The 24,679-nt window shown below is 42.0% G+C and overlaps 1 protein-coding gene across 9 annotated transcripts in view; it reads right to left on the reverse strand.

Annotated features, from left to right (window-relative positions):
• The window catches only part of PAK1 (p21 (RAC1) activated kinase 1), a 205,465-nt gene that overhangs the window by 3,491 nt on the left and 177,295 nt on the right, over positions 1-24,679 (reverse strand). For 8 of the 9 annotated variants that reach the window (XM_069070913.1, XM_069070915.1, XM_069070917.1 and 5 more), the window contains 6 exons: positions 21,704-21,752; positions 15,951-16,063; positions 8,446-8,563; positions 8,104-8,203; positions 5,364-5,560; positions 3,683-3,820 (listed from right to left, as the gene is read on the reverse strand). In XM_069070913.1, the coding sequence (XP_068927014.1) occupies positions 3,683-3,820; positions 5,364-5,560; positions 8,104-8,203; positions 8,446-8,563; positions 15,951-16,063; positions 21,704-21,752 (715 nt within the window). The remainder of the gene's footprint in view (positions 1-3,682; positions 3,821-5,363; positions 5,561-8,103; positions 8,204-8,445; positions 8,564-15,950; positions 16,064-21,703; positions 21,753-24,679) is intronic. The other variant, XM_069070920.1, reaches the window with a different exon arrangement.

Raw genomic sequence — 24,679 nt, forward strand, 5'->3', positions numbered from 1 at the left:
ACTAGCATGTCAACAATAATAACAACTAGCATGTCAATAACACTAACTAGCATGTCAACAATAATAACTAGCACGTCAATAACACTAACAACAATAGCTAGCATGTCAATAACACTAACAACAATAGCTAACATGTCAATAACACTAACAACTAGCATGTCAACAATAATAACTAGCACGTCAATAACACTATCAACAATAATAGCTAGCATATCAATAACACTAACAGCTAGCAATGCAACAATAATAACAACTAGCATGTCAACAACACTAACAACAATAGCTAGCATGTCAATAATAAGAACTGGCGTGTCAACAACATTAACAATAGCTAGCACATCGATAACAATAACAGCTAACATGTCAACAACAATAAAAACAGCTAGCATGTCAATCTCCAGTCATCCTGATGAATATCTGGCCACTGGACCCAAATGGCTCTGGAAGAGAAAGTGATGCTGGTGACCTTGCACGGCCCTCCTTCACTCAAATCAAAGTCAACTGCAAATCATGTTATCATCTCCCTGATGTTATGGTCCTCTTCAAGAATGAAGGACAAACACAACAACAAGATTGATGACAACACTAACAACAGCTAGCATGTCAACAATAACAACAGTCATAGCTAGCATGTCAATAACACTAATGGCTAGCATGTCAACAACACTAACAGCTAGCATGTCAATAACACTAATGGCTAGCATGTCAACAACACTAACAGCTAGCATGTCAACAATAACAATAGCTAGCATGTCAATAACAATAATTGCTAGCATGTCAACCACAACAGATAGCATGTCAATAATAGCTAGCATGTGTCAACAGTAACTGCTAACATGTCAATGATGATAGCTAGCATGTCAGTAATAACAATAATGGCTAGCATTTTAACAACAGTTGGCATGTCAACCACAACAGTCAGCGTGTATATAGCCCTTTAAGGTTTACAAAGTGCTTTCCATTATCTCATCTGACACAACCTCTTCCTTCCACAGGTGTTGTTTGAACCACCACAGCCAAATAACAGTTATATTCTTGCAAAAGTTCCATTGCTTTCCCTCACCAAACCCTTTCACAACTAAATATGGTTCTTCTCCTGAGGTGCCTGAGTTAGACTATTTCTAGGTGTGGTTTCTCTTTCCGGGAGAGCTCAGAAAAAGTGGTGACGTTTTTCAGCATACAGAAGAATCCAATTATAATCTTAACACCTCTGGATGTGGAGTCTTCTAAATTTAAGCCGTCATGGCAAAGAGAGAACAAACTTGTTCCACTAGGCCTCAGAAAGCAGAACTAAGAACAATATATGATAAAATAATAGCTGACTTTATATAGTACTTTAAAGTTGGCAAAGCATTTTAATATAACATAATAGCTAGCATTTATACAGTACTTTAAGGTTGGCAAAGCACTGTACACATGTTATCTCTTTTGGTCCTTTACAGCCCTGAAAGGAAGGTGCTAATATTACTCCCATCATACAGATGAGAAGACTGAGGTTGAGAACTATTAAGAGACTTAGAGTCACACAGCTAAGCAAGTGTCTAAGGCAGGATTTGAACTCAGGTCTTCCTAACCCTAAAATCATTGCTCTACCCAATGTGCCACCTAGCCTCATAATAACCGTATGAACTAGGTACTATAATATCTTTTTTAAAGCTGTAGGAACTGAGGCAGACAGAAGATAAGTGATGTGTCCAGGGTCACACAGTAAGTATTACAGGCAAGATTTGAACCTAGGTCTTCCTGATTTGTCAGGTATAAGGAGAATTCTTTTCACGTATGGCGACCAAAGTTCTTTCCACCTCTAAAATCAACTGATTACACCATGCTGCTTTTCAGGAGGCAGATTTCAGCTCAATATGAGAAAACTCCCTAATAACCATATCTACAATGCAATGGGCTGCCTCATAAGATAATGAGCGCCCTGTCACTGGACTGATGATCTGTGAAGCCCCCTCTGGATCAGAGGTTCTATCATTATATGGTACAGACATATAAACATGTCATCAAACCTTTGCATGAGTGTTGGATTCTTAACAGCACCACAATATGTGTATAGATGCACAGTCACCTTCAATTTTCTCATACTTGTCAAATTCATTAACTATACTTATCCCTTCCAACTAGATACTTTGGAATCAGTAACACTGAGGTTTCAGCCTGCCTCTGACACATACAGGTCGTGAGACCACAGCCAAATCATTGATCATCTCTATGCCTTAGACATCAGGGGAGAGAGTTCCCACACCAGAAATCCCCCACACTGATGAAATCACATGGCTGTACACTGTCGTCTGCATGTCCTTCTCATAAGCATCTCACACTCAAAATGTCCAAAACAGACCTCAATCATCTTTCTCCCTAAACCCATCCCTCTTTTGGGGTGGCTTGTCCTAGGTCACAAAGTGAAGAGTCAGGACTTGAAACCAAGTCTACTGACTCCAAACCCAGTGTTCTTCCCAATCTGCTTTGCTCTGCCTACCCAGAAGTCACTTAATAATATTTTTCTATTTCTGGGGGCATGGAGGCACACATTGGCAGAAACTGCCACAGTGACTGATGAACCCACTAGGCATAACCACTAAGTACCAATTCATTCATTTATTGACTTATTCATCCATCCATCCATTCATTTATTTGCTCAATTGTTCATTTTCTTACTCATTTTGTTTGTTTAAACCAACCTAGGTGTCCATTCTTATCTGCCTTAATGTGTATAATTATAATTATACACATATGTTATGTGTATAATTAAAGATACCCATAATTACAAGGGGTTTTTCTTACCACTGGTGATTCCTGCCAGAATAAGCTTCTTTATCACCCTAGGTTACAAAGGAGTGTACCCCCAGGGATAGGCAGGAGCCACCTGGGATCAGTCTGTAGTCCTGGCAATGGCAGCTAGCCCCTGGATACATCCCAGTCATGCCATGGAACGTCACGTCATCAGAACAGATGGGCCTACTGTGGCCCTGTCACGGGCTGGCATGTGCACCCTCACTGTACCCTATGGTACAATGCCCCTGGGTGTGTGTGAGTCATGTACCTCTAGAATCCATATGTGAACTATTACAATACCTCCCCCTTCGTGCCTTGCCCAGCACCTCAGATGACAGCATCTAGAGTTGGAAGGAACCTTAAAAAAGACATCCAGTTCAATTCCCCCATCTTACAGTTAAGGAAACTGAGACCCACAGAGATTAAGTGACTTCTCACACAGGTAATAGATGGCAGAGCCAGGATTTGAACCCTAGTGTTCTTCCCACTCTGCCATGCTCTGTATACCCAAGAGTCACTTAATAATTGTTTGTTGAATGAATACTTCTCCCTGCCCCTGGTCTCTCTCCTCTCTCATTTATATATAGCCCCTTAAGGTTTGTAAAACATGTTACATATATTATTATCTCATTTGATCCTCACAACGACCCCATGAATTGCTATTATTTTACAGATGAGAAAACTGAGACAGGAGACCGTCTCTTTTATAAAAATCCTCTCTCCCATCACCTTGCACAGTGCTCTGCATGTTGTAAACACTTAAGTGTTTGCTGAATGACTAAATGAATGAATGAATGAGTCCCCCCTCTGGGCTTTATGGACAGAATGAACTGGGATAAGGACACAGGCACCTTTAGCAAAGGCACCACCAATCTGGGTGCCTGGGCACAAGGGCAGCTGTTACCTGTAACAGCTCTTTGGCTGACCCTCTCTTCTCCACATCCATCTCAAGACAGCGGTTCAGGAAATCCCGGAAGATGGCGGACAGCTTCTCTGGATTCTGCAGCTCAGGAGTACCATTAGTAGCAATGAGGTATAGGGCCTGTCAATACAAAGAGAGATTAGAGTCTGGAGGCCATCATTTGATATGCTCTACATGTCCTGAAACATAGTCAGTGAATCTCAATCCCTCTACTAGACAAGGTTCTGACTGGACTTTCCCTTCAGCCTACCGGGACCCAGGTGTTGGTATAAAAAATGAGTATATATTTCTGTAATGTGTTAGGGTTATATAGGTGTATGTGGATGTACACATATACACATGTGTGTGTATACACCTGCACTGTTACATACACATACATGTGTGTACACATGTATACACACACACCAGGTGTCCCAAAGAGCAATTTCAATTTTTAATAGCTAAAAACTACACAAAGACTCTTTGGACACCCTATATACAATAACTCCCATTTCTACAGCCCTTTAAGGCTTACATTCTCCTCTATATCACCTTGTGAGGGAAGTAATGCCAACATGACTCTCCCCATTTTTGAGAGAAAAAAAAGACCAAAAATAACTTGCTGATAAATATCGGAGTGAGGACTTGAACTCTGGTCTTCCTATTCTTGGTTTCCTCCCAGCTCAGGATACTAAGAATAATCACCATGCCCATCTCTGCAGCACATGAGGCTCACACAGCATCCCCCCAGTGACCCCCAGGGGCCAGGAGAGCCAGGCAGCTAAGCTTTGTTTTCCATGTGCCCTTATAAGCCCAATTTGGGGAAATGAGTCAGCTACTGAGGCCCTTCTTCTCCACCTCATCTATGTCCCATTGAGGCATGGGGAGAAATGGCAACTCGTAGAGGGCAGAATTGCCTTCACTTTTGTCTCTGTAACCCCTTTAGTATGGTACTTGGCACATACTAGGTATCATGAATATTTGTTGATTGCTTGACAGCTAGGTGGTGCAGCGAACAGAGCACTAGGGCTGGAGTAAGGAAGACCTGAGTTCAAATCCAGCCTTAGACACTTACTAGCTGTGTGACCCGGGCAAGGTAACCCTGTTTACCTCAGTTTCCTCATCTGTAAAATGAGCTGGACAAAGAAATGGCAAACCACTCCAGTATTTCTGCCAAGAAAAGCTCCAATGGGATGAGGAAGAGTCAGCCATGACTGAACAACAATGGCAGCTTGTTGGAGGCAACCTTGACCACAGACTCTGCCTGTTTTCTGAGAACTGGCCTAGCTAAGTGTGGAGTGACCACCTATGGCTGATTCTTTAGCAAAGAAGGGCAAGCCATAAACAAATGATATCTATACACTGTATCTATACATGTGTATAGGTATATGTACATTATGTGCATACATATATAAACATATGTGTATATGTAAACATATATTTGTGTATATACATCTCTCTCTCTCTCTCTCTCTCTCTCTCTCTCTCTCTCTCTCTCTCTCTCCCCCCCCCATCTCTTTCTCTGTCTGTTTCAAACCTTAGGGCACTCCAGATGGACAAGCACTGATAAGGTTGCCATCCACAGCACTGGGCATGGAGAAGGTTTGAGTAGGGGGTGTAATCAATAGCCTAACCCCTCACGCACCCAGAGTCTGGCTAACAGAAGAAGTCCAGAGACACTCACCCTCAGAGGGTTTTCATTGAGGTAGGGGGGCTCCCCCTCAATCATCTCTATGGCCATGATGCCCAGGGACCAGATGTCCACCTTTGGCCCATAGGCTTTCCGAGTCACAACCTCCGGTGCCATCCAATACGGGGTCCCAACCATGGTGCTTCGCTTGCTCTGTTCTGGGGTGATCTGAGCACAGAAACCAAAGTCGGCTGCAGAAGGAAAGGAAAACAGAAAGTGAGTTTTATTTGAACATTCATTTATTCACTTAATATTTAGGGCTTTCATTCCATTAGCCTTTAGAGATTTCATAGTAGGCTTCAAGGTCAATATTAACCAACAGTATGATGTGGCAGCCAAAAGAACTAATATAACCTCAGGCTACATTAATAGAAGCCCACAGTATAGAATAATAATAACAACTAGCATTTATGTACTATTTTTTCAGTCATTTGTCAGTCATGTCTGACTCTTTGTGACCCCATTTAGGGTTTTCTTGACAAAGATACTGGAGTGGTTCACCATTTCCTTCTCCAGTTCATTTTACAGATGAGGAAACTGAGGCACACAGGGTTAAGTGACTTGCCCAGGGTCATACAGCTATTAAGTTTCTGAGGCCAGATTTGAACTCATGAACGTAAGTCTTCCTGACTCCAAGCCTAGTGCTCTATCCACTGCTGTCCATATAACACTTTAAAGTTTATTTTCTCACTTGAGGTTCACAATAACCTTGTGAGGTGGGTGCTATTATTATTCCCATTTTTCAGATGAGGAAACTGTGTCTGAGACAGGTTAAACACTTTGCCCAGGACCACAGAGCTAGTGGGTCTCTGGGAAAAGATTTGAATTCAGGTTTTCTAGACTCAAGAGTCTAAGACCTATTCCCTGCGTCACCTAGCTACCTTCAATAAGGTTCCCTCTCTATTGTCATGGTCAGACACCTGGAGTACTGTGCTCAGTTCTGGGAACACATTATTCAGAATTCCATTGACAAGCTAGAGTGAATCCAAAGAAGAGAGATGAAGATTGTAAGGAGGCTGGAGAGCAGATCATATGAAGATAGGCTGAAGAAAGTGGGAATGTTTAACCTGGAAGAGAGAAGTCTTGGGATGGCCATCATTGCTGACCTCAGGTACATCAGGAGCTATCATGTGAAAGAGGAATTGGATTTGTCTTGCTGAGATCACTGAGTAGGACTAGGAATAACATGAGAAAATTCTACCACCTCCTAATAATGGGAGCTGTTCAAAAGGCAAATGGGCTGCTCTGGAAGGTAGTGAGTTCCCCATCACTAGAGTTCTACAAGAAGAAATTGGATGATTACTTGTCAGAGGTATTATAGATAAGTAACACAATATATCATGGAGTGGGGAGTTAAGGAGAGGTGTATTTGCAGCCTACCTCTGATATTAACTATCTGGGCAGATCACTTAACCTCTCAGCCTCTATTTCCTCATCTGTAAAATGGGCAGCTAGATAATGCAGTAAATAAAACTGCTGGGCCTGGCATCAGGAAGGCTCCTTTTCCCAAGTTCAAATCTGATCTCAGACACTTACTAGCTGTGTGACCCTGGGGAAGTCACTTCACCCTGTTTGCCTCAGTTTCTTCATCTGTAAAATAACCTGGAGAAGGAAATGGCAAACCACTCCAGTATCCTGGCCAAGAAAACCCCAGATGGGGTCACAAAAAGTCAGACACGAATAAAATGACTGAACTAAAACAACATATGGTGTTATTAATGCCTCTAGTATTTGTCTGAGTGTGGCTAAAGAATAAAAAGAGATAATATATGTAAAGTACATAGGATTAGAGATGTACAGCTGCAAAGGTTCTCAGAGACTATTTAGACCAAACCATTCATTTTATAGATAAGGAAACTGAGGGGCAGAGTGACTTGCCTAAGGTCACAGAATTTGAACTCAGAGCCAGTGATCTTTCCAATGTACCACGGGCTATATACAAGCATTATTTATTGTCATTATTAAGGAGGAGATCGCTATTCAGGTAGAAGTTGTACTAGACCACTGGTGTCAAATTCAAATAGGAAATGGGTTCCTGCGGACTACATACTGACTTGGAAAACCATAAATTGATATTATCTATGTTGTACTGTATTTTTGTTAAACATTTTTCCCAGTTACATTTTAATCTGTCACTGTACTAGATGTTCCTTTCCAATTTTGAGAATTCATGATTCCACTCAACATGTACCATGTGCCCAAAAGCCCTGTACTCAGCACTGTAGGGACAGGGTAGGTGGGTGGGTGGGCTGGCATGTCACAGAAAAGGCATTCATAGTTACAGATGAGGCCAAAAGATGAAGAAATGAAAGGAGCCTTCACAGTTCATCTGGTTCAAACTTCTCATTTTATAGAGGGCATACAGAGAGACCAAAGGGACTTTGGTGAGCCCCCTCACTAATGAGGGACAGTGAGTTACCCAGGGTCTCACAGTCAGGTCCCAATTCCAAGCCTAACGAGTACCTAGCTGTGAAAAGGGCCACCCTATAGAGAGCCAAACTGTGACACAGGCTAAGTTTATCTCCAGTGCCCGCTACCCCACATGCCCTCATACTTCCTCCCACCACCAAACTCACTGTCCAAAAAGGGTGATTGATAAGGCTGACCATATTGTCCAAGGGCCTGTCCCTGAAATAACTAACTCCTCGGCAATAGAATAACTCCTCACCTACAGCCAGGACCCAGAACTCCACAATTAACAAAGGGATGATCATTACCCGGACCACAGACATACTTAGCTTGACAGAACCATCCATCCCAAGCAGGATATTGTCACTCTTAATGTCCCTGTGAATGACCTGGCTGGAATGCAGAAACTCCAAGGCCTGAAGACACTAGAGGGAGAGAAGAAGGGAAACCCGTTAACACACCACATTCTATGATTCTGAGGCTCTATGGCACTAATCCTAAAATCCTATGAGAATCTAAAATTCTATCATGGCAACAATTCTAAGACTTTGCCAGTGTAGATTTCCCCTCGCTTCTGTTAGTGCCCAGCCTAGTCAGTTCTAGGCCTGAGGTCCCTCCAAGTGAAGGGGCCCAAGCTGGTAAAGTAGGTTTCTTAGGCCAATCTTACCTCCCGGCACACAGCTGCTATCTGTCCTTCATCCATGCAGGTTTCAGTCACGACGTCTGTTAAGGAGCCACCAGCCAAGTATTCCATGACAACCCATAACTCATCTCCCACTAGGTAGCTGCAAAGGCAGGAAGCCAGAGACAGAAACAATGAGAAAAATGAAAAAAAAAATCTGTGAAGCCACAGTGCTTCCTGAAACAGAAAGGTAAGGAGTTATGTCTTCAAGGCACAGTACTCCAGAGGAAACAAAACCAAATCAGCAGGGTTTCCTATTTTCATGGAGAATCTAGGGGCTGGCCCAGGTTAGAAGACTAAGCTTCCCACTACCCTTCTACATGACCACCCAGAGGTCCCTCCACTTCCCCTGATATAAGCTATGCAAACAGGCAGGGGACTGACCAACAGACAAGAGACCTGGGGCTGGCCCACAATTATTATTAAGGCTTCACAAACACCCACAGAATATGGTAGGCAAAGGGGATCTATGTTCTTGCACCTCTGATCAACCTTAACTACCACCTTCCCCTGTCTCTTCCATTATTTGCACTTTAGTAGTTTTCAGTCATGTCCAACTCTTCATGACTGACCCCCATTTGGGTTTTGGTTTTGTTTTTAGCAAAGATGTTGGAATGGTTTGTCATTTCCTTCTTCATTCATTTAACAGATGAGGAAATGAGGCAAAGAGGGTTAAGTGACTTCCCCAGTGTCACACAGCTTGTAATTAATAAAGTAAAATTAAACCATAAACTAGTAAAAATAAACAGATTTGAACTCAGGAAGATAAGTCTTCCTGACTCCAGGCCTGGCACCCTATCCACTATACCACCTAGCTGCTCCCTCTCCCATTATAAGAAAGATCAAATCAAAGAACGAAAAGACCTTTTAAGGACTCTCCCAATTTTAAGAATCTGTGGTTCTGTGCTTTAAAGATGCCAAGATTCTATGATTTCAACATTTTAAGATGCCAAAGTTCTAGGATGCCAATGACCTATGACCTTCCGAGGAAGCTTTCATGGGTAGTAGTCTATATTTTCATCTGGATGATTTAAGTCCTAATAAAAGGATCTATTCAAAAAAGACAAAGAATTAGCGACCAAGACTCACCTTGGGGTACCTAGCACAGGGACAGAATATTGGAGCGAAGCCAGTGAACAGAGAAACATGACAGAAGACCTGACAGGAGGAATGATTCATCAACATACCACCTGGGCCCGCTCTTCAGCAACTTCCGGAGCAGGGAGGGAGAGAGAGAAACAGAGAGAGACAGAGAGAGAGAGAGAGAAACAGAGAGAGAGAGAGACAGAGAGAGAGAGGCAGAGAGGCAGAGAGGGAAAGAGAGAAGGAGAGAGGCAGAGAGAGGGAGAGAGGCAGAGAGAGAGAGGGAGAGAGGAGGGAGGAAGAGAGAGAGGAGGGAGGGAGAGAGAGAGGAGGGAGGGAGAGAGAGAAAGAGAGAGAGAGAGAGAGAGAGAGAGAGAGAGAGAGAGAGAGAGAGAGTGTGTGTGTGTGTGTGTGTGTGTGTGTGGTGCATGGAGGAGGGTGGCAGAATGTTGCAGGTCTGCTATAAATACATACATACATACATACATAAAGAATGCTTTATTCTTTTCAAAGTATTTTTATGCCCATTACCTGGCCTGTTGGAGAATAGGGAGGAGAGTGGATTTTGGGGTCAGAGTGTCCCTGCCACTTATTAACTTATAGTAACTATGGGCAACTCAGTCTCACTGAGTCTCAGTCCCATAGTCAATAAAATGGGGATGATTACACTTGGGCAATCTACCTTTATAGGGGTATGAGGAAACAGCATAGTAAATTTTCAAGTGTTTGAGAAACCAGGGTCTATGATAACATCAAACAGCATTTATATTAAGTGCTTATTATATGCCAGGAACTATCCCCAGGTCTGGGGATACAGAGAAAGGCAAAAATATGGCCCCTGCCCTCAGGGAGCTCAGTCAAATGGGGGAGACAACACGTAATTCAGTAGGAACATACATGAAATATGTGGAAGGTGATTTCGTGGAGTCTTAGAAACCCCAAACCTAGAAATCACTGAAGTCAAACCTGATGCAGGAAGACCCTCTCCAGAGTTCAGTATGCTGGGTAAGCCAAAGGTGTTAGTGCAAATTAAGGCCATTTGAGGAAAGAGAAAATACAAACTGAGGGAACTATGGATGGCTTCACCTGAACCAAGACTTATGAGGAAGGAGGGAATGGCAGATGTGGAGGCCAACTTGGGTCAAGGCATGGAGGTGAGAGATGAAATGCCAAATTAGGGAAATGATAAGGAGTCCACTGGGGCTGGAAGAGAGTCCATAAGTAGGGAGCGATCATACTGTGGCCTCTCTCCATTAAAACTCAAGTCATAGGAAAGAAGTGTCTCTAAACACCTGCAGTAATAGGGAACTCACTATCTCTCCTGAAGCCTCCTGTTCCACTGTGATGATACATACAGCTCAAATGGTTAGAAAGTGCCTTTTTATACTGAGCTAAAATCTGCCCCCTTCCCCCTCAAAAAATTTCTTCCCATTGCTTGTAGTTTTACCTCCAGACAGCACCAGAAACAATTCTGTTCCCTTGCTCCTTTGACAAGCTTTCAGATATTAGAAAAAAGCAATCATGTCCCTCCTAAGACTTCACTTATTACTTCTAAGGCTTTTCTCCTAAGCCTTGTGGGTAGAATACCAGATTTTGAGTCAGGAAGACCCAAGATCAAATCCTGTCCCAGACAGTCACACATCTAATGAGTGCCTGAGGCTGAATTTGAACTCAGGTTCTCCTGATTCCAGGTCTATCACTCTATCCACTGATAATCCCCCTAGTTGCTCTAGTGATAAGCAACTCACCAGGACCTCTTAAAGTAAATCCAGTTCACTTTTGAACAATTGTAGGATTGGCAAATTTTTCCTCACATTGAACTAAAAAATGCCTCTCTGAATTTTCCACCCTACTGCTCCTGGTACGGTCCCACAGGATCAAGGGAAAATGTCTAATCCTTTTTCTACATGATAACCCTTCACTGATCTGATAAGAGCTATCATGTTCCTCACAGGTCTTCTGCAAGCTGAACATTTGCCAGTTCTTAAAAATAATCTTTACATAGCACAGTTGTTAACAAGCCCCTCACCATCCTGGACATTTTCCTCTGGGAAAAGTCCCACATGCTTTATTAACAATATCCTCCCCAAAAATGGGGCACCCAAAATGAGACAGAGTAATTCAGAGATAAGCTGACCAGGGAAGAGAGGTGATCTCTTCCATCACTTTGTATATCAGACTCCCACTTGAAGCAGACGAAAATTATAATAACTGAGATATTCTGCCTCAATGAAGGACCTCACTGACCCAGAATCCTCTGACCATTTTTGACTAAATTTGTGTACAGCCAAGTCCATTTCATACTTGTGTGACTGATGCTTTGGTCCAAATGCCAGACGTGATACTTATCCCTATTAAACAAGCAAGCCCTATAAAATTACCTTTGATTTGATGCGGCCCATTCCTTTAACTCGTAGAGGTTTTTCTGAACTGTGACTCCATCATACACAAATGCATAGCCACAGACTATGTGCGTTCATCCAAGTCACTGATAAATTCTGAATAGCATGGGGCCAAGGAACTGGGCACACCACAGAAACCTTTCTTCTAAGGGATATTAATTCTTTAATCACTACTTTGGGATTCTGTCACATGTGCTGCTGGTGGATTCATCTGGGCTCTTTTTAGTGCCATCAGTCACACCACTGATGTTCTTAATCAAATCCCTCAGATTTATTTTTCACAGAAATCACTGTGTATCCTGACTTCTTCCATCCTGAACTCAGTAAGGTGGTTTTTCAAAAACTAAGTGTAGAAGATGTAATTTAATCCTCTAATTTCACCTCTTTTTATATTTGATCCATCTTGCTGAGCTGTGAGATCTTTTTGCAACCTGACGTTGTAAGATATCGTTGTAAACTTTGTGTCACCTGCAAATTTGGCAAGCCTTCCTCCTACAGCCGCATTCAAATTACAGGTAAAAATGTTGAACTGTATTGGGCTAAGGGCATGGAAGGTCTCCCCTAAAGGTCTCTCTCCAAGTCAACAACCAGCCGTTAGTGGCTGTATCCTATGGGCCCAGCTCTCTAACCAACTCTGAATTAACCTAAGCATCCTATTAATTAGCCTATATCTCTCCATCCTATCTACAAGAATAGCATAAGAAGCTTCTAGAAATAAACCACCTATAGCATTCCTGTGGTTTTCTCATCTAGGAACCCCATTCAAAAATGAAATGAGATTCCTCTGGCATAACCTGTTCTCTGGGATCACTGCTTCCTTTTCTAGATGGCTACCTAACCATCCCTTTAATATATATATTTATCATATCTGTGATTTCATTGGTATAGGGAATTCCTGGAAAGAAATTTCTTCTACCAATGCAGACTCTCATCTCCTCCACAACTTATACCCTTTGTGATTTGCCTAAAAGACTAAGAAGTCAAGTGACTTGCCTGAGGGTCATACAGCCCATATGTGTCAGTGATCGCACTTAAACTCAGGCCTTCCTGACTCTGAAGTGAGCCTCCCTATCCACTGTTACACACTGCCCTTTAATAACACCTTCTAGAATTTTGACAGAGAATCAAGTACAGCTCTCTGTCCTAAAATTTGCAGATGTAAAACTCTTCCATTTTCTTTGAAAATTGGGACAGATTTTCTGTTCTCCAGTCATATAAGTGGCACCTATCCTGTTCTCCACCATCTTGCAAAGATCACTGGTAATAGCTCAGACATCATTTTTGACAGTTCTTTCAAACCTTGAGGATGTGATCCCCAGATTGGTTACTTGAAATCATCAATGGAAGCTAAGTATTCTCTTTTTGTTAGTTGTTTTCAGCTGTGTCCAATTCCTCATGACCCTATTTGGGGTTTTCTTGGCAGAGATACTGGAGTGGTTTGTGATTTCCTTCTCCAGCTCAATTTACAGATGAAGAAACTGAGACAAACAGGATTAAATGACTTGCCCAGTGTCACATAGCTAGGAAATATCTGAGGCCAGACTGAACTCTGGAAGATGAGTCTTCCTGATTCCAGGCCTACCAATTCTATCCACTGAGCTACCAGGCTGCCCAGTGCTCTCTTACTTTTATCTTATGTTACTTGAATTTCAACTTTCTTTATCAGCTCCTTTTGTTCCACTTTTCTCAGACCAAAGATAAAGAAAAAAAAGAGACGAAATAAGAGTTGAGTGTAAGAGTGAACCCAGAGGAGCTGGGTTCATTTCTTGACACTTTTGCTGACTTCATCTGTGACCTTGGGCACAAAGGACTTTCCCTCAGTCTTCATAAGTTTCCTGGTGAGGAATGGGCCCAGCACTTCTCATAAGTGCACCTTTTTAAATGCTAGCTATAATTATGATTGGAAAGTGAGGTTGAAACAGATGGTCCCCAAATTCCCTTCTACCTATACAGCTATGATTCTATGCTGATGAGCTAAGAAGGAAGCCTCTCCCCGTCATCCTTTCTGGTCCTCTCATTCCTCCCTGAGTAGCAGCTCTTTCCTTTAAATTTGTTCCTCATCGCTCACTGTCACTGAAAAAAAAACTGCCGAAACACTTGTTGTCCATGACTGATGTGGAAATATGCTATGCATGACCACACATATACAGCCTATATCAAATTGCTTGCCTTCTCAATGTGGGGGGAGGAAGAGGTAGGGAGAGAATTTGGAACTCAAAAACAAAACAAAAAAGAGTGTTAAAAATTGTTCTTACATGTAACTGGGAGGAAAAAACATTAAAGTAATTTTTAAAGAATGCTCATTGTCCTTAGGGTTCATCAAGACAAGCCTCAGCTAATTCTGTGCTTTGGTATGCTGACACTGCTTGGTATTCATCCTCAGTTATCCAGCCTGGTTTCCATCTTCTCTGTAGCTTTTTTTTTTTTGGAGGGTAGTTTGGGTTAAGTGACTTGCCCAAGATCACACGGCTAGTTTTTGTGTTAAGTGTCTGAAGCCATATTTGAACTCAGGTCCTCCTGACTCCAGGGCCGGTGCTCTATTCACTAAGTCACCTAGCCACCCCTTCTCTGTAGCTTTTAAACAATCTGAGTCCATCAGTAAATTTCCTGTGCGTTCATATGAGCCTTTTTAAGAGACTCCTCTACTTTCTGTTTCATGAAAAATGTCTGCTTGCATCTTCACAGTTTCATGGGCTCTATAGATTTAGAACTACAAGTAAGGTCATGGAACCCAACTTCTTCTTTTTATAGATGAGGAAACTAAACCTTAGAGAGGATGAATGACTTGACCAAAGGCTCACAGAGCTAAAAATATGCATCAGGATTAGAATGCAGGTCTTCCCGACTCTTAACCCAGTGCTCTATCCATTACACACTACTCAGGTGCCTCAGTTCTAGAGATTTTCCCATCCTTGGGCCCACTTACCCTGTAAAATATTAGACCAAAAGATCCCACTTGTCCTTTTGCTAAATGTTTTAAAATCTGCTTTTCCAAAATCTAATGTGTGTCTTAGGTTATGCCCATAATTTAGCAAAGTTCTCATCATCTCTGTGTCAGGAGACATTTCCTCTTTGTTGGTCAGAGTCAGGTCACTAATGGCAGCTCTACTTATCAAATCCTCTACTTTCTGTAGGAAGAAACTGTCCTGGTTTTGGAAGAGAGACCCAGCAGCTACCTAGAGCTCTGGAATTCCCCCATCACCACTATATTATGTCTCCAAGCCAGGTTTATGACTTAATTCTTCCTTCTGCCCCGGTGGCCTGCAGTATACTATCAGATGTAATACACTATCAGACTATATCACTTCTGTTTTCCCCTCTGTTCTTATATGGTTACTGTGGGCAGGATAATAGAAGAAGACTAGACCTGGAGTCAAGACCAAATTTCAAATCTGTCATGAGATACTAATTCACTTAACCTCGCTAAGACTCAATTTCCTCATTTGTAAAATAGGGATAATAATAGCATCTACCTCACAGGACTGTTGTGAAAATCAAATGAGATGGAAACATGTAACATCAGTGAAGAACACCAGGCCTGGAGTCAGGAAGACCTGAGTTCAAATACTGTCTCAGACATTTACTAGCTATGTGACCCTGGGCAAGTCACTTAATCCTGTTAGCCTCAGTTTCCCCACATGTAAAATGGAGAAGGAAATGGCAAACCCCTCCAGTACTTTTACCAAGAAAACCCCAAATGGGGTTATGAAGAGTCAGACACAACTGGAAAATGACTGAACAACAACACAGGTAAAAAGTTTTATAAATTGTAAAATGCAATGTAATTACTAGCTATTATTGTTTGTTAGAAAAACAGCCTTCAAACCTTAAAACACTATAAAAATGGGAAACATTACAGAGCAGAAGTAGAAGAGGCCAGAAGGCAGATTCTTATTCAATTACAGGTTAGGCAGTAACCTCCTCTCCCCAGGTACCTACCAATTTGGTGACTCTATAGAATACCTCCCCATCAGCCTACAGCTGACCATGCCTCAAACGACATACCTGTCCAGGTAGTTCACAATGTTGGGGTTCTTGTTTTCCCTCATGACCAGTATCTCATTGATGATTAGCTCTTTCTTGGGCTGCTGTTGTAAGTTCATCTGCTTGATGGCCACCTGAAGTCAGAGCACAGAGAAAGGTCAAAGTCGCTTTCAAAAGCCAGCAACAGGGACCTGGTAGGAAGCCCACCTCACTCACAGCCAGTCAGACATCATGACCAAACCCAAAGAACAGGAAGACGGTGCTTATTAGGTTGCTGTAGCATTGCCACTCTCTCCCCAAAACCAGGACACGTCTTCTGCTCAGACTGGACTCTTTCTCCAAGGTCACCCATGTGCTAAGTGCCAGAAATGAGAGCACTCTCAAAGTCTGATAGAAAAAGAAATCATCTGGGGGTCAGAAGGCTTGGATCCTAGCTCTGATATCTGAGCTATGTGAACCAGGACAAGTCCCTGATACCTTTCGACAAACTTAGTTCTTTCACCTTTAAACTGGCAATGAAAGTACCCATGTCCTCATTTAACAAAGAAGGAAACCAAAGCCTGGAGAGACAAGTGACTGCCCAAGCTCACACATGTAAATAAGTGATAGAATCAGAATTGGAACCATTTATGTGGCTCCAAATCCAGTGTTCCTCCTACCACGCCATACTACCTCCTCTACGTTACCAGAAGATAGTGTTTCATAAGCCTTAAACTGCCATAGAACCAAGGGCTTTGAATACTGGTACTCCTCTTGGGACAGATACAGATACAGCCGTGGGCCTGAAATCAGGACAATCCAAGTTCAAATCTAGCCTCAGAGATAGGGCAAGTGACTTAACCTGTCTCAGTCTCTTCATGTGTAAAATGAGGAGAATGATAACACCTTCCTCCCAGTGTTATTGGGAGGATAAAATGACACAGTACTTGCAAAGTACTTGGAAAACTTTAAAGCTACTATATTAATGCTAGGTGTGAATGTAAAGTCTTTTATAAATACAAAGTATACACACATGTATATATGTATACATAGGTATGCACACACATATAATATACATGTATGTATAACATATCACGCGTATATATCATACTTATGACTTTTTTTTGTTGGAAATCAACGCACCAAATTTGAAGCTTAGTTTGTAAACTTCTTGAGGACAAAAATAATGTTTTATGTAGGTCTCTTTCTGTTTCCTATATTAAACCCCAGGCCCTATATATTACAGGTGCTTAATAAGGATTTGTTGAGAAACAATCAAAATTGAATTCTGGAAAAGTTCAATGACCAAGCTTGACCCCAAAGAAGAGAAATGAGAAGGTACCACCTGGCATTCTTGGAAGAAGACTGGGAGCTATGGATATGGAACTCTGTCTAAAAGGTCAAGCTTTATTTTTTTAATGTGTTCAGTTTTTCTTTTCTTTTCTATTTTTAGAATTTCTTATTCTAAGGGATGACTCTCTGGAGGAGAAGGGAGGATAGATGTGCAGAATAAGTAATGTAAAAGGGTCTAGGGCCAAAAAAAAAAAAGGATAAACAAAAACAGAAAAAGGTCTTAAAGATCGTCTAGTCACCTCTCTTCCCCCCTCCACCTCTCTCCCTATTTTTCTCTCCCCCTCTCTTCTCTCTCATTTCCATCCTCCTTTACCCTCCTCTTCTCTCCCCCCTCTCCTTTTCTCCCTCATTCCCTCCTTCTCTGTCTGTCTGTCTGTCTCTCTCCTCCTCTCCCACTTTTCTTCTCTCTCTCTCTTCTCCAACTCTTCTCACTCTCTCCCTTTATCTCTACTTCCCCTTGGAGGAAACGGAATACAAAAGACAGTGACTTGCCCAGATCACAAAGCTAATAAGAGGTAAAGTTGGGGGCCTTGAATGGAGGCTTTTATAGAGGCAACTAGTGGCAGAAATAATGCTGGGTCTGGAGTCAGGAAGCTCAAATCTGGCCTCAGACACTTACTAGCTAGTAACCTTGAGCTAGTCACTTAGCTTCTTGTCTGACTCAGTTTCCTCAACTATAAAATGGGAATTTTATATCTACTTTCCAGGGTTGTTGAGAGGATCAAATGAGATAATAGTTGTAAAATGATTAGCACAGTGTCTGGCACATAGTAGACATTTAATCCTTCCTTCCACTCGAAGGTCAATGACCAATGTATTGCTGCATGCTCAGCTCTGAAATGCAATGATGTGTCCATGACTTAGCCCCCCTGCTAGACTGAAAACTCACTGAGGGCAGACATCATACCTCATCCATCTCTGTAACCCTAGCACCTAGCTCAGGCTTGCTGGACTGAACATAACTGGAAACTCAGCAAAACCTTCATCTGATTAGAATCCATTCTGGAAACCTTTAATAAATGTCCCCTATGTACAAGATACTTCATTATGAGAAACATGGGCTCCTGGTTTAGGCAGGTAGATGGAGAGTGCTGGACATGGAGTCAGGAAAACCCGAGTTCAAATCCAGCCTCAGACACATCAGAGCTGTGTAACCCTGAGAGCAAGATGCTTAATCTCTTGCCTGCCTCAGTTTCCTCATCTGCAAAAAGGGAAGAACAATAGTACCTCCATCCCAGGGTTGTTATGAGGACTAAATAAGATAACATTTGTAAAGTTCTTTGTAAACATTCAAGTGTTATATAAATGCTAGCTATTATTACTATTGTTGTTGCTTTCATTATTATTAATGATGGAGAAAGACTACCCTCATCGAAGCTCAGATGATGCCTCTCTCTGTTCCCATGTGACATCAGACACACACTTTCATCATCACTAAGATGAGGAAACAATTAGACCAGATGATACCCAAGGCTCCTTACAGCTTTACATCTACAGTTTTCTGCCGCTAAGAAAAGAAACTCCACCATGCCTGTGGTTTCCTTCTTCCTAATGACGTGCATAGCTCCTACCTCCCAGACCAACCCTGGGGCATTACACTTCCATCCATTATTCAGAACAGCAAATGCCCATGTGCTAACGGCTCCATAAAAGATCCATAACCCCCGATGACAGAGAGCAGCCCTTCCTGAGGTGCTGCATTAGCCATTCCAATGGGACGCCTTCCATTCACAGGTAATGACCATAGACAGCACAGGCTGATGTGACATCAAGCTTCTCTTCCGGTCTCCCAAAGAACAGGGCCTCTAAGGCCTTCCATGAATCCCAGGTCAGGAGCTGTTCTTTCTCCAAGACCCAGGGAACATGGATCAGGGGGCCAAATAGTTGTGGCTGACTCTAGAGCATTTTAAAGTTTGTTTTAAAATGTGTCAGGCCTTAAGAATGAGGATGGTTTCATTCCTTATGGCATTCCCCACACCTAACACAGTGTCTAGCATACCATAGGCATTTAATGAATGCTTGTTGGTTGTCATATTTGTCCCCATTTTACAGATGAAGAAATTGAGACTCAGAAACGGAAAGTACCAGTGGTCATATAGCTAGTTAATAGTAGAACCAGGTCCAGCATAGCTGGCTCACTGAATAAAATGTTTTTTTTCCTTAAAAAAAAAAAAAGAGAATTAGAGAATATTAAAATTTACTTATTAATTAATCTTATTGCTATACATTTTGAATCCTCTCAAGTTTTGCTGTGCACATGACATGCATTTTTTTCTTATTTTGTATTTAAGTTTCAATATTTAAGTTTATATTTCTTTTTATTTTCTTACTGTGTATTTAAGTTTTAGTAATAAAAAATAAAAATAATTAATCTTAGGGATTGATCCTGACCTTTGTCATTTAAAGAATTTAATATGAATTATTATCCTTGTCTTTTGAGCCTAGATTTTGTGTGCTATGTTGTCCCTTGGGCTGCTAGGTGGCGCAGCAGACAGAGTGCCGGGCCTGGCATCAGGAAGAACTGAGTTCAAATTTGGCCTCAGACACTTACCAGCTATGTGACCCTGGGCAAGTCACTTAACCCTGTTTGCCTCAGTTTCCTCATCTGCAAAATGAACTAGAGAAAGAAATGACAAACCACCCCAGTATCTTTGCCAAGAAAACCCTAAATGGGGTCATGAAGAGTCAAACACGACTGAAAAAGACCAAACGATAAATGTTGTCCCTCAGTCATATGCAGCTCATTTCCTTACATGCTAGGGTATATCCCTCTGAGACATTCTACATTCTGGCCAAACTCTTCCATCGGTTATTCTCTGAACTCAGCAGTCCTTCTACCAACTTCATGTTTTTACACAGCCTGACGCCCATGACCAGAATGGGCTCCACCTCGTACCTCCCCTTAGAGAAGGGGGTTCTTATCCCGAATCCTTATCATGAATCTGCTGTTGCTTTCTGTGTATTGTTTGGTGACTGAATTTCAATAAAATTAGTTTCCCTTGGAAAGTTCCATACTTTACTTTATGCGTTTGAAAAGGAGCCCACTGGCTTCATCAGGCTGCCAAGAGGCTCCAATAACAAAACAAAACAAGCCTCTGAGAGCTTACTTTATGCTTCTTGCTGGTGTTCAGTCGTGCCCAAACTCTTCATGACCCCATGGAGCAGAGCATGCTAATACTGGCCAGGGAGTTTTCCTGGCAAAGACACTAGAGTGGTTTGCTTTTTCCTTCTTCGGTGAATTAAGGCAAAGAGAGGTTAAGTGACTTGCCCAGGGTCATACAGCTAGTAAGTGTCTGAGACTGGATTTGAACTTGGGTCTTCCTGACTCCAGGCCAATGCTCTGGAAACCACTGTGCCACCTGGGTTAGTTCATGTACCAGATCCTAAAGAAAGACTTCCAAGTTCCCTTAGGCATTGCTCTCTCTCTCTCTCTCCTCAAATAATCATGTATTTACTTATCCATTTCCTTGTCATATCTGCCCCAGTAGAATGAAAGCCCATTGAACACAAGGACCATCTTTTCTTATTTTGTCTTGTATGCCTGGTGTCTAGCAAGGTTCCTTGAATGCAGTAGGTATCTAATAAATGTATGTTTGCTCACACTGAATGGGAAGAGACTATATCACACAGAATATTTGGGCTAGAATGGACCTCAAAATTACATAATCAAAGGATGTTGGAATACAGAATATGGAATCCCAAACATAGAATGTTACATGTTCACTACTGTGCTCCCATAGCCTTCTTGCCCTGGAAGATTCCTCCACCCCTGCGGGTTTCTCGGGCCCCTTCTGATTTGCTGTTCCCTCCCAGAGCCCATTGTACAGAAGGGCCCCAGGGCCAGCCATGTTCACACCTTCACTCCTCTCTGGATCCTGCTCCTGTCTCTCCAAACTTTTTCCACCATGACCCACCAGAAGTGCCTTTTTCCACCATGCCTCATCACCATGCTGCCTTCCTCTCCCCACCCAATTCAGCTTCCTTTTATATGTTGTCTTCCCCCGTTAGAATGTAGGCGCCTTGTGGGCAAGGACTGCTTTTCTGTTTCTTCTTGTATCTCTAGCACTTAACACAGTGTCTGGCATACAGTAAGTAGTTAATAAATGCTTACTGACAGCTATAAATGGAAAGGACCTTACGAATCATATAATCTAACTTCCTCATTTTACAATCAAGGAGACCAAAAGAAAGTGACTTGCCCAAGATCCCATGGTGAATTTGCTTCCTTTACCTATTTCTTTAAAAGCATGAACAGACGCTTTTACTCCTTTCCACAGAACTGGTCTTCACTACAATACAGATTTTGCTATAGGAAAAAAAGTGTTTTGAGTAAGTAACAAGGCAATTCTATGAACCAGAGTTATGGTCCCAAAAATGGGATTAAAAAAAAAGGACAAAAACCAGTACCATCTCAAAAGCAGTGATCAATGATTGGCACTTACCTCCTGTCCAGTGGCCACATCCATTGCTGTGTACACTGTTCCTGAAGCTCTGTAAGTGAACCAAAAATAGGGAGAGAGGAAGGGAGGGAAGGAGCAAGGGGGAGGTGTGAGGAGAGGGAGAGAGAGAGAGAAGGAGAGGGGGGAGGGAAAGAAAGAGACAAGATCACTTATTGACTTTAATTCCAAGCTCATGCTTCTTCAAAACACTGCCATTCAGACCTTTAGCTAGGAATGGGCTTATATTAGGTATTTATTATATTATTATATTAGATATTTCAAGATTTCCCAGGTTTAAAGAGATCTTGGGATATAAAACTTAGTGCACCAGAGCTGGGAGGGACCTTAGAATGAATACCAGAGACAAGAAATCTGCCCTGTCTTGTCCTCATTTTACATATGAGAAAATGGAGATCCAGAAAGAGCAAGAACCTTGACCGAAATCACAAAGAAAATTAATTAGACTTTCCAACAAATCAAGAGCAAATTTAAAAAAAAAGGCAAGGATGATCCATAGGTCAGTAATTGGGGAGACCTGCAATGGTAGGTTCAGATATGCTTGAGATCAGGAGTTCTTAACCTTTTTTTGTCAAGAACAAATGTTCTCAGACTGATGTTTGAAAATATATAGAATTGGGGCGGCTACGTGGCACACTGAATAGAGCACCGGCCCTGGAGCCAGGAGGACCTGAGTTCAAATCCAGCCTCAGACACTTAACACAAAAACTAGCCATGTGACCTTGGGCAAGGTGCTTAACCCCAACTGCCCTACCTTCCCCCGCCCCCTCCAAAAATGCAAAAAAAGAAAAGAAAATATATAGAATTACAAAGGAAATAAATTATATTGAAACAGTTATCACTTATTTTAAAAAGCAAGTTTATAGGCTCCAAGTTATGAATCTCTCTGGTTTAGACAGATATTGATAGATGTCTGGTCACACCTGTGATTTCACTGGTACAAGAAACTCCCCTGAAAAGAGTAAGAGCTAGCATTCAGATAGTACTTTAAAGTTTTTGTTGTTATTCAGTAGTTTCAGCTGTACTTTGTGACAACTTTTGGGGTTTTCTTGACAGATATTGAAGTGGTTTGCCATTTCCTTCTCCAGCTCATTTGACAAATGAGAAAACTGAAGCAAACAGGGTTAAGTGACTTGCCCAGGTTCATATGAACCTCATGTGAAGTTCTATCTGAGGCTGGATTTGAACTCAGAGCTTCCTGACTCTAGGCCTGGCATCCCATCCACCGTACCATCTAACTGCTCTGCTTTAGGGTTTACAAAGCATTTAATGGATAATAACTCCTTCTATCCTCACAACAACCCTGGGAGGTAAGTGTATTAATTATCCCCATTTTACAAATACAGAAACTGATGTAGACAGAGATGTAGTGACTTGCTTAGGGTCATAGACCTAGTGAATGAGATTGGATTTGAACTCAGATCTTCTTGAACTCAGGACTAATGCTTTATCCACTGGGCTACCTAAATGCCTCTACCTGCCAGTGAAGAAACTTCCCTTTACCAATGCAAATCAACAACTGATCTACCGCTCATAGTCTCAGGGAGTCATCTGAAAGTTTAAGGGACTTGCCCATTGTCACATGATCAGGAATAAGCCTTCCTGATGACAAGAGCCACTATGCCATGGTACACCTCCATAACACACATCCCCAAAACTGGTAACACATATGTATATACATTTATACATACATGTGTGCATACACAGGCAGGTAGGTCAGGCCTGGAGTCAGCAAGACTCATCATCCCAAGTTCAAATCCAGCCTCAGACACTTCCTAGCTGTATGACCCAGGGCAAGCCACTTAACCCTATTTACCTCAATTTCCTCATGTGTAAAATGGAGAAGAAAATGGCAGACCACTCCAGTATCTTTGCCAAGAAAGCCCCAAATGGGGTCACAGAGAGTTAGACATGACTGAAACAATTGAACAACAAATAGGTATATATTCAATCATGCAAATCACATGCTGCTTCTAGATGTGTGCATAAATATAAATGAAATTTAATTATATATTAAATACATACATACCTGAAAAGATACACACAATGAGCTATTCAATCCACACAGAGTCATACAGGTAGAAAACAATCCTCTCATAAAGAGAAACATATTCTTGAAGAGTTATTCTGATAAGGCATCAAGGAGACTGTAGGGTGTGGAACTACAACTGGATCCAGAGCATCTAGAGGGGGAGTGGGTGGGGGATGAGCCCTAACATTCTACATACTCCCATCCTGTAGTTTAAGGCTGTATGTTCTAAAGGCCCTTCTAGCTCAGACTATTTCATGGACCTATGATTGTATAGTGCAAACCAAGAAAATCCAAATTTTGTGCCAGTAACCAAGACTCTTACTGGAATGTGTTTCTTTCCAGGGTGGGGGTGGGGCTGATGGTAGGAGAAAACCCAATTTGATAAATTTTTTAAAAATTAAGTGCCCATGATGCATACGGTGTAATTTCGTGACCCTGTGTCTTATAACTTTTACTTTTAGACAGTAACCTTTACTTTTCACTGAAAAATAGAAGAGTTTCAGTTATATACTATAGCAGGAACTCTTTGGAGCCTATTTAAGATTACAAGGAATTTACAAGTATGCATTTTGGCCTGAAAATTACAGTAATCAGGGCCACAGAACCATAGACAGACTTTTGCCATGGGGCACAAACCCCATGAATCTGGAGCTAACTCAAGATCCTGCAGTCTCCTATCAAGATGACTGACTACACAGGCCTTGTCCTAAGGAGAGTGAATGCCCCCCACCCTCCACGGGGCCCAGACATGGTCTAGGACCACAGTTAGTTGACAATGAATGCCCCAAAGGCTGCTTAGACCTATAAGCCACTACAGAAAGCTTTTGCTCTCTCTCTTACCCTCCCTTCCAATCTTTCCCTCCATTCTTTCCTCTTCCTTCAACCTCTCTCTCTCTCTCTCTCTCTCTCTCTCTCTATCTCTCTCTCTC

Source organism: Petaurus breviceps, unplaced genomic scaffold, assembly GCF_028583685.1.
Source record: "Petaurus breviceps papuanus isolate PSGF00001 unplaced genomic scaffold, PetGlider_PUasm1.0 90823, whole genome shotgun sequence".
NCBI lineage: Eukaryota > Metazoa > Chordata > Mammalia > Diprotodontia > Petauridae > Petaurus > Petaurus breviceps.